Here is a 9,503-nt window from a genome sequence, read left to right as displayed (position 1 = left end):
AGGGCAGACACAAAGTTTTCCATTGGTTTGCTCTTTAATGAACTCCCACACTCTGATCACTGTACACCCAATGTTCCTGTCGAAGTCAACCACCCCAGCTCCTTTTATCAGCATTCCTGAATTGTGGTTCCTGAGGAGCACTTGCTACCCAAGGGATTCAAGTGGAATTCCCACCTCAGGGTTATGTACACAGGGCCCTGCTGGGTGATCAAAAGTCAAGAGCCTGGAAGTGAGCAAGCACTGAGCAAACTAACACACACACACAGAGGTTATGCTGGGGTCCAGATGCATATCCAGACCTGGCTTATCTCCCAGCATATACCAGGCGGGTCACTGTCACTGCCTGCCTTGGCATCATTCCTACAGCTCTTTCTCTTCCCATTAGACTAAGACATGTGGATGTCTGTCTTGCTGCACTTCAGATGGAGGAAGATGTGATACACAGCTCACGGGATCCGAAAAGAAGACCAGAATTCCAGAGGTTTTAATTCTAGGAAATGCAACTCCAGATGTGGGGCGTAAACTAACTATTGTGAGCTGCCTTTGAACAGCTGATCCAGATTAAGACAAAATCAGAGGCCTTTCCTGCTTCTATTTCACAGTAAAAATCATTCAGCTATCATTATTGCTCTATTTTACTGTTACACTTTCTAGCGAGAGAGAGCCATAACCTGTCCAGAGAAAGATCCTAGCTCAAATTCTGAAAGAAAATAATCTATCAGTGAATGAACTGTCAAAAACTCATTTATGTAAAAACATGTTCTATTTACAAAGGTCAATTTGCTCTTTAAGACAAGTAAAAGCACCACTGGAAAACACAAACATACAGAAATGCCTCAGCTTTCAGACATTTACTAATACTCTGCTTTGCTTAAACTACTAGAAACATGAAGATACTTGAAATTAAGAGTATGTTCTGCATGCAGTTAGGATAGAAATTACACTACTAGATTTCAGTGTGTCATTTATCATCAACGCCACACTCTTAGGCTCTTCTAAAACACCACAGCCTAGCTATTACCTTAGGATCTCAAAAGGAGGACATGGATCTTTGTTAGCAAGTCATCAGTTACTCTTTTTGCCATTAAACAAAGGACATCCCGATTGTCTTCTCAGCAGGAGAGTCCGCTCTTGTCAAACTTGATGCCCTTTTCCCTGAGTTTCCCTTTAGTGTTATGCTAGGCATGAAGATCGTTGGCTTGGTATAGTTACAAGTCCTGGCTCAGCACTCTTCCCATTACAAAGCAGAGTTCAGGAATTCAAGGAGTTGTGCACGGTTCCGGTCCCTCTGTAGAGCAGAAAGGCAGAGGCAGTGGTTTAACAGACCTGTACCCAGTGGAGCAAGGCAGCACAATGCTGCTTACTGTGGGGCTTTCACATCTCAGGCAGCATAACCCTGCTTTCTATGGGGCTTTCACATCTCAAGCAGCACAACCCTGCTTCTTACGGGGCTTTCACCTCTCAGCACACTGCACAGCAGGCACTACCACATTCACAGAGCTGGGTATGAGTAGCTACCACTTTGCTGTGCATGCCTGGAGAAGTGCAAAGCAGGGGGTGCTCAAGAGAGATGCTACAGGAGACAAGCTGTCACTGTCACTATTTCATGATACATTTTCTAACTGTCTCCCTCTGGAGGCCCCACTGAGTTGTCATCATGTAGCTCACAGCTTGCTCAGGAGGGAGCTTGCAAGCAGAACTGATACAATTCTCTGGTGTCTGCAGCAATGTTCACTGTACACACAGCAGGTCTTGTGCTTTGGGAAGTACTTGTTTCCTATGCATAAACAGCAGTTTGCAGCATAACAGAAATGGAACCACGAGTTTAGGATCTTTCGTTATATAGCAGATGGCCCAAACAGTCAAAACACTTGTCTCCAGTGGTTTTAGGCACAATTTACAAAACAACTATTGAATTTCAAAATACAGTGAAGAATGGATGTTGTTCAGTTCAGCATGTTCATGGCAATGGGCACCAAACAAAAAAGGACCAACACCAAATATCTGGTATCAAATACTGTAAGAAGAGGGTTACTAGGATAAAGCTGGCAAGCATTCAGCATCATTTAACACAAACTTCAGTGCCACAGAAGGAAGATAATGTGTTTTCGATCAAATTTAACTTGGAATATTCAGGTCTGCTTTGATAGCTATAGAAAATGCTCCATCCCTGGCAGTGCTCAAGGCCAGGTTGGATGGGGCTTGGAGCAACCTGCTCTAGTGGAAGGTGTCCCTGCCTGTGGCAAGGGGTTGGAACTGGATGAGCTCAAGGTCCTTTCCAACCCAAACCAGTTTGGGATTCTGCGAATCAGAACCTGCCAAACTAGATACCTCAGCAAAATAACACTTTAAACACATACTGACTAGTACCAGAACCCCACTGCAGATCACGCTAAAGTGTGGAGACTGATGAAAAGAGCAAGCACATTATGTAAGTGCTGAGTCCAAACACCTCAATAGCACAAAATTATATGCATGATATCTATTTTCCAGAGTACTTCAGCAAAATCATCTGACTGCTCTGAGACAACGCATGAGCACGTGGTCCTAACACTACTGTTGTCTAATTCCTCTCTGAATAATGGCTAATCTCCCATGCATTAGAAAAACACAGTAAAGCAGCAATTACCACCACAAAAGACTGGATGAAGATGAGGAAAATGAAAACCAGCGTAAATTAAATCAACAGAGAAAGCCACAAATCAGCTAAACATTACAGACTGCAATTCTAAGAACCTGTACAAGCATCCTTCGGTTTATCTACTCATGCCTGAGTATTCCAAGCCCACTCATAACACAAAACCTGCCAAAAGAACGAATTAGAATTCCTCAGATGGCATCATAGCCACATTAAGAGTTACACACAATTTACAACTCCTAGCTAAGAGCTACGCTTCAACAAAAGACTAGTATTAGAAAGCTATTAAAAGATACAGTATTTTCCCTTAGGGATTTATAGACTATTTAAGCTCTTACCTCTAGATCCTTCTTAGTCTTCTTTATTCTCATCTTAATTTTCTTTCCAGTTATCATGCTGTAGTTTTCATTCTTCTTTTTATTTTTAAAGAACTACAATGAGATCACACATCAAAAAGACCTAAGCTTTGCTTTATTCTGTAACGTTGCAAATCTCAAACAAAACTACAGACAATATTCTTTTATACTTCCTCACTGTCCCAAACAATAGAGAGAGGTTTCTATCTGCCAGCGACAAGACTGGTGGTGTTATAAAGATTTTTATGACAGGACAGATTGTTCAGATGAGAAATATAATGCGACTTCAGACTCAGATGAGCATACCTTGGAAAGCTGGACAGGTCCTGTTTTCTCTTTCTTCTTCTTCTTTTCTTTCTTTTTCTTCATTTTGCTATCTTTTTTCCTTTTCTACAAGTATGAGACATATACTCTTATGCTTACAGACTTACAAAGGCAATAAAAAAAGGATATCCACAAGTAGCTCTCAACACCCCAGCTACTCAAGACAGCCACTACTGCTTGCCCTTTCCGCTGTTGAACAGCTACTAGCTGAAGTACACAGAAAGCACTGCAGCAGTGTTAGCAGCCATCAGGATCCTGAAAGTCTGATCCCATGTTCTATCTCTATCAGTGTAACCAAAAAACATAAAATCACTGAACAGAAGGCCCTAATAAAATGAAAAATTCCAACAGCAAGAATCTACTACTCTCTCACTGACTATAAATTGTTTCTTCTGACAAATTCTGTAATGTCATCAAGATTCCCCACTCCTCTTTTCTTCAGAGACTACTCTAAACTCTAGCTGGACCAGCAATGACTGGCAAAAGAACCTTTATATTATTTCTCCCTTAGTACACAGTCAAGTAATTGCGAACCTATCAGTTTACCTCTTGTAACCCTAAAAGGATGACTCAGATTTACATAGCCACTGGTAATCAAAAAATGAACTATTTTCTGTTTCCCAATGACTTATTTCTGTCTGGCAACATTTACCTTTTTGTTGTGCTTTTCTTTTTTCTTTTTCTTTGATTTAGACTTGGGAGAATCTAAAATTAAACACAAGAAACCCTTTTAAGTTTAGCATTCTGAGAAAGGCATTTGGTTTTACAGATAAAGCATACAGAAATGCAAAACCCAAGAAGGAAATGCTCTGATTCAGCTATATATATATTAACACTGGTTGAAACTAACCCTGGGAAAAGCAAGACATCAACTTACTGCCACTTACTGGTCTAACATGGAAACTGAAAACACCTGATTTACTCTGTGATTACCTGTACCACTGATTACATCAATAGAGACAATACTTCTCTCTCCTCCTCTGCAGCTGTGCTCAACTGACTGCAAATACCTGCTTTCTTATGGGCAGGGATCCTGACTCTCAAAGGAGGCAACAAAAAGTACTGCTGGGGCTGACAAACCACTGAAAAGATTATCACTGTTCAAGGCAAATGAACTTTTTGTACTTTACTCAGCTCACCTTCCAGCTTCAAGGGGTTTGGTACATCTGCAAAGCATAAACTCACAAGTTCTACAAGCCAGTAATAGTTTTTACACTGTGACTCGTATGTGAGGAAGTTGCTTTTGAAGCACCAGCTTTGACTATAGGACTGTAAACCTACAGAGAGTGTGAAACAGCTTCCTAGTCTCCCAACAGACTGCCTCCGTGCTATCAGCTCTGCAGGGTCTTTACAACAAATTCCAAACAGAAGAGAACATTATAGGAATATACCAGAGCACAGCCAGACTCCAAAATCAGGAAAGCCTAAAGTAAGGCTGCCCAAGCAATCTTCTTCAGGCCTTCTAATAATAAATGCAGCATAAGCATATCAGAAGAAACAATTATTAAGGTAATTCTATCTCCATGTTCAGTCTCTTGGTAACAAGGGACTGGACAACATGCCTACATGGAATGGATGGTATACCTGGACAGAGGGCTTTTACGGATGTTTGCCAACATCAAGAAAGGGGTTCAAGAACACTGGATTTCCTTCCAGGCTCTGAAAATCAGTGCACTGTAGTGAACAGACACTTGCTCAGTTTTACCCCTTTGCCCATATCTCCAGAGTCAGTTTTTATCTCCCACCATCCTAGCCATGGTTCTCATGATCACAAACACTAGAAAAACCCCTCTAGACTTCTGCACTGAACTGTTGACTTCTTAGGCTAAGCAAAGCCATCTCTTCCCCCTGTTCACTCATTTTCAGTTGCCATCCCTCCCCATCCAACCTCTCCAACAGCTCCATCTTCTTCCATACTGGGTCCACCCTACCTCTCCAGTTCCAGCAGTGATTTACCTGCATGTCTCCTGTCTGAGGGATAGTGGCAACTACCCCCACCCACCTATCTGTCTTAGCTCAGTTACCTCACGTCTTTTTCTATCTAGATGGAGTAAACAGAATTGTTTAAGCATGCCCCTGTAGGACATTTCTTCCTAGATCATCTGCTCTCCCCTGGGAGACCGAGGGAATTTTTAGCTGCAGTTTTAGCAAACCTCTGAGCATGTCGACTGCCAGCTTGAGCCTAATTCTGAATTATTTTTTTGCCTTAAATACATGGGTCTTGACATCTCTCCACAAACTGAAGCAGGGAGCATGGCAAGCAGCTTCAGTCAGTGGCTAACAGGACATTGTAATCATGTTTACAAGTTTTAGAGGGTATCACATGGGATAAAAATCATTTCAGAAGAAAACACCTCCCTCCAATGAGCAAGCTCATAGATTTGAATATTTTTAGGATTTCTTTATGTCAGACACACTGAATCAAGCCACTGAAATAGGAGAACAAGTACTATTTCCATGCAGATGTAAATCTGTTTCAAGAGAAGCAGAACTAAGTCTTTGTTAAACACATATATCACAAATATGAGGTCCTGCCAACCTGATGTTAGACTGTGCATCAGGAAGACTCTAGCTCATACGGAGTTCTTCCTGCTCACAGTAAAAAGGATAAAATACTTTTCAGTGTTTAACCTGACAAATTTTAGTGCAAAATGGCAATTTGGACACTTTATCTGCAGGGATACCAAGTATCTTGAGACACAACATCAAAGCAATGCAGTCCTGATACAACCAGTAACGTGTCACAAGTTACAGCCATAGAAAAAATCTGCTCTTACTCCCAGATAAATATCTACCCTGGGTTCTCTAAGTAAGCAGCAGCTTAGTATGGAAAGTCCTAACCCTGCATGTCTGTTCCCACTGAACTTGGTCACTGGTATTAACAAACCTCACGAGTCCTCAAAGTGAAACGCTTGAAATGCTAAGACCAAAGTAAGACTAAAGCAAAAACCCCAACTCTGGTCCAGACAGATGGATGAAGCAGAAAAAGATCCGTGTCCTGAAAGTGTAACAAACACAGAGTTTTAAATCTAGACGGCATATTACTACAAGGGAACACTTCTTTGAATGCCAGTTTCTACTCTGAAGTGAACACAAGAACATTGCAGAGGGTGTGCAATCTTTACCTTCACACAGCAATACGAAAGGGTTATGAGAGAAGCTCCCTGAACACACAGTATTGGTATTCTCCATTGCTGTTTTGTGGTGCTTTAGCCACACTTAAAATAAGCTTTTAAACATTTCCAGGAGTGCTATCAACACTGGTAAACATGGTGTGTACTCATGGAGGCAGCTTACCTCTGCTCCTTGAAGATGACCTCGATGATGAGTGTGATGAGGAGGAAGAAGTGGATGTAGTGCTAGAAGCCGATGTGGATGAAATGGACGATGATCTGCTTCTACTGCGCTTTCGTTTCCTTTTTTCTTTTCCTTAGGATAACAGAAGGCAACGGTGACAAGCATGCCAGTAACCATGGTCTGCAACAGCAACTCTTCACAGAACTTAAAACACAATGAGCCCCTATTTCAAGGGGGTTTGTTCCCCTCTTCCAGTGTGATATCATCTATTCCCTTATTAGCAAGGGACAATGTCCAATATCAGTGTCAAACACAGTGACTGATATAACGGTTAACACACATAACACCACAACATGGAAACAGATCATCAGTGCCTACCTCGGCCTTTCAGCCCTTCTTCTGACGTTGCACAGCGCATTCTACTCTTTTCATCCTCCCTGTCATCCATACCTAGTGGCAGACAACAGCACAGTAAATACCATCATTGCCACAAGAGCGGGGGGGGGGGGAAGCGGTGTGTGTGAAGCGCAGGGGGGACACTGAGGCAATCCGTGAGCCCCTGCGGGGCAGCCCCACCACCACCCGCGGCGGCCGCGCCACGTCCGAGCTCTCATCCTGCCCCCAGGAACCGGAGGCCAAGCCAGGTTAGTGCCATCAATGTCCGTGCCATAAGTGCAGGTACAACACCGGAGCACCCGCGCTTGGGGTTACCGGTGGCTCTCAGGGTCCCGCCGAGGGAGGAGGAAGCCCGAGGGCCCCGGGCCCGCGTCCCACCCGCCCCACGCCAGCCCCGCCGGCCAGGCCGCACCTGAGGGAACCGCGGCTCCCACCTGCTCCCTGCAGCCGAGCCCAGGGGTGCCTCCCAGACCGCCCGTGCCCGACCCACCCCGGGACAGAACCTGCTGCCGCCGCGCGTACCGAGAGCGGCCCGGGTCCCGTTGCCGCCCCGGAAACGCTGTTGCGGCCCGGCGCCGCCTCCTGCCTGCGCAGGCGGTGGGCCTGGGCCTGCGGGCCGGTTCCTGCCCAAGCTCAGAGCTCCCAGGCGGCTCTGCCAGCGGCCTTGCCCCGCTGGCCGGCCCGGCCTCCTCCGGGGGTGTGAGGCCGAGCTCAGTGCGCCCGAGCGGGTGTTCGGGTTGAAGCCGGCCCGCCCTGCCCGGCCAGCACCGCCTCTGCTCGGGGCCCCGCTGCTGGCACAAACCCAGACCTGCGCCCAACATAAATACCATCCCCTTTTGATCCCAGGGAATGCTCGTACCTCATGGATCTGGTGTAGCTTAGCTTAGAATTTACTGAATGTTTGTGTGCTGCTTTACGGTATTGAAGTGTAAACGAAAATCTCTGTGAAGTACATGGGGTTTTAATCTAAAGCAGTGTCCATTGATTGTAAACAAATATCCGGTATTCCACATCCTTCTAAAAAGCCTGCTTAAATCCAACCAAAAGCATGGGGAAAAGAGACATGAGATGACAAGAGTGTGATATTAGCCCATAATAACTGCCTTCTGTTTGTCTGGTTTGAGTGAAGCGGTAAAATACTTCATCTATTTGGTGCTTTTCATTTAGGAGGTTTGTGTTTAGAGTCCTGGGGTAAAGGTTGGACTGGATAATCGTAAAGGTCAACCCTGTGATTCTATCCTATGAAAAGCAATATATGCCACAAGCACTCCAGCAGGATGGTAAAATCCTTTATTCTTACAGTAGTCTATGTGTACAGTGATGATATTTGGCTAGAAAAATGCCTGGATTGTAGCAAGAGATCCAAACAACTACAAAGTGTCCATAAATACATTAGAAACATGCTGTGTGTGATGCAGAAATACCCGGCGCTCTTTTGGGCACTTACCCAGTACAATCGGATTGGGAAGTTTGTTGGTGTTTTTCATGCAACATCAAAACCCTTCCCGACAGTTCATGCCACACAACATTGGTTTCCTTGTTAGCAATGGGATCAAATTTAAACTTTGGTTTACAAGTAGTAAAAAAACCCCCTAAAACACTGAAAATTTTAACATAAATCTCTCAATTGTTGTAATAAAAAGAACGAATTTGAAGAAGGCTGGCTTTTAAAAAGCCCATTTCCTCAGCTAACTCTGTATAAAACAGGCAGTGTTTCAGGATGTTGCCATCACCCGGGATGAAGAGTTTGTGCTTCAGAATTGGAAAAGGAATACCCGTGGCAAAAATGCCTAAACCCAGCTGCGGGTAGAGGAGGGATTGCAATACGGACCAGCTAAAACCAAACATGCTTCCAAAACCTATCCAGGAACACACTTAACACTTATCCACATCACTATGCCATCCCTTACTCTAAAGAGCTATCATAATACATGGCTCTTTTCATGCTCCAAACTCTTCACAAACATTTAAATAGCCCTAATGCTTCTGCAGGTGGTATCATCCCCATCTGATACTATGGGGGAGTGGAGGCAGAGAGGGCTGGGAATTTGCCAGGATACAAACCAAATCCTTTCTGTCTTGCCTCCCTGAACTGTCCAAGTTCTTTATGGCTTTCGTATTTTACACTCACTGTACTGGAGAGTCCCAGGAAAAATGGGCAATATGTTTGTTATTAGTGGTTGTCCTGCAAATTGGACCACTTTGAAAGGTACATGCCGAATATTCAAGTTAATAATTGACATGAAGGCCATGTCCGAGGCTCAGGATTGATGGCCTCGAATGCCACACCATTTTCAAACCAAGCTTGCTCTTTCTGTAATGAAGGATTAGGGACACGAGGCCTGATTGTTTCTGTTGTAGAGCCCAAGTGACTCAAAGTCAGTCACAGTGGTACAAGAGGAATAAAATCCATTCCTTACCCTGTGTCTGTGGGAACATGGAAATCCCTATGCTGACCCACACAACACCGTACAACACAAAGAACATGTAGA

At 44.2% G+C, this 9,503-nt stretch overlaps 1 protein-coding gene across 1 annotated transcript; it reads right to left on the bottom strand.

Annotated features, from left to right (window-relative positions):
- Window positions 1–728: 728 nt before the first annotated feature.
- On the bottom strand, window positions 729–9,263 carry LOC308219687 (uncharacterized protein; the record flags this gene model as incomplete). Its single annotated transcript, XM_080614992.1, has 8 exons — window positions 729–1,288; window positions 2,977–3,069; window positions 3,301–3,384; window positions 3,971–4,023; window positions 6,616–6,747; window positions 6,994–7,065; window positions 7,534–7,819; window positions 9,225–9,263. 8 exons carry the CDS (start codon window positions 9,261–9,263, stop codon window positions 1,238–1,240), a joined length of 810 nt encoding a protein of 269 aa, XP_080471118.1. The 3' UTR covers window positions 729–1,237.
- Window positions 9,264–9,503: the final 240 nt, after the last annotated feature.

Source organism: Psittacula echo (genome assembly GCF_963264785.1).
Source record: "Psittacula echo genome assembly, chromosome: 4".
In the NCBI taxonomy this organism is placed as follows: Eukaryota; Metazoa; Chordata; class Aves; order Psittaciformes; family Psittacidae; genus Psittacula; species Psittacula echo.
The sequence above is the reverse complement of the archived record's forward strand: the minus strand, read 5'-3'. Positions and strand labels throughout refer to the sequence as shown.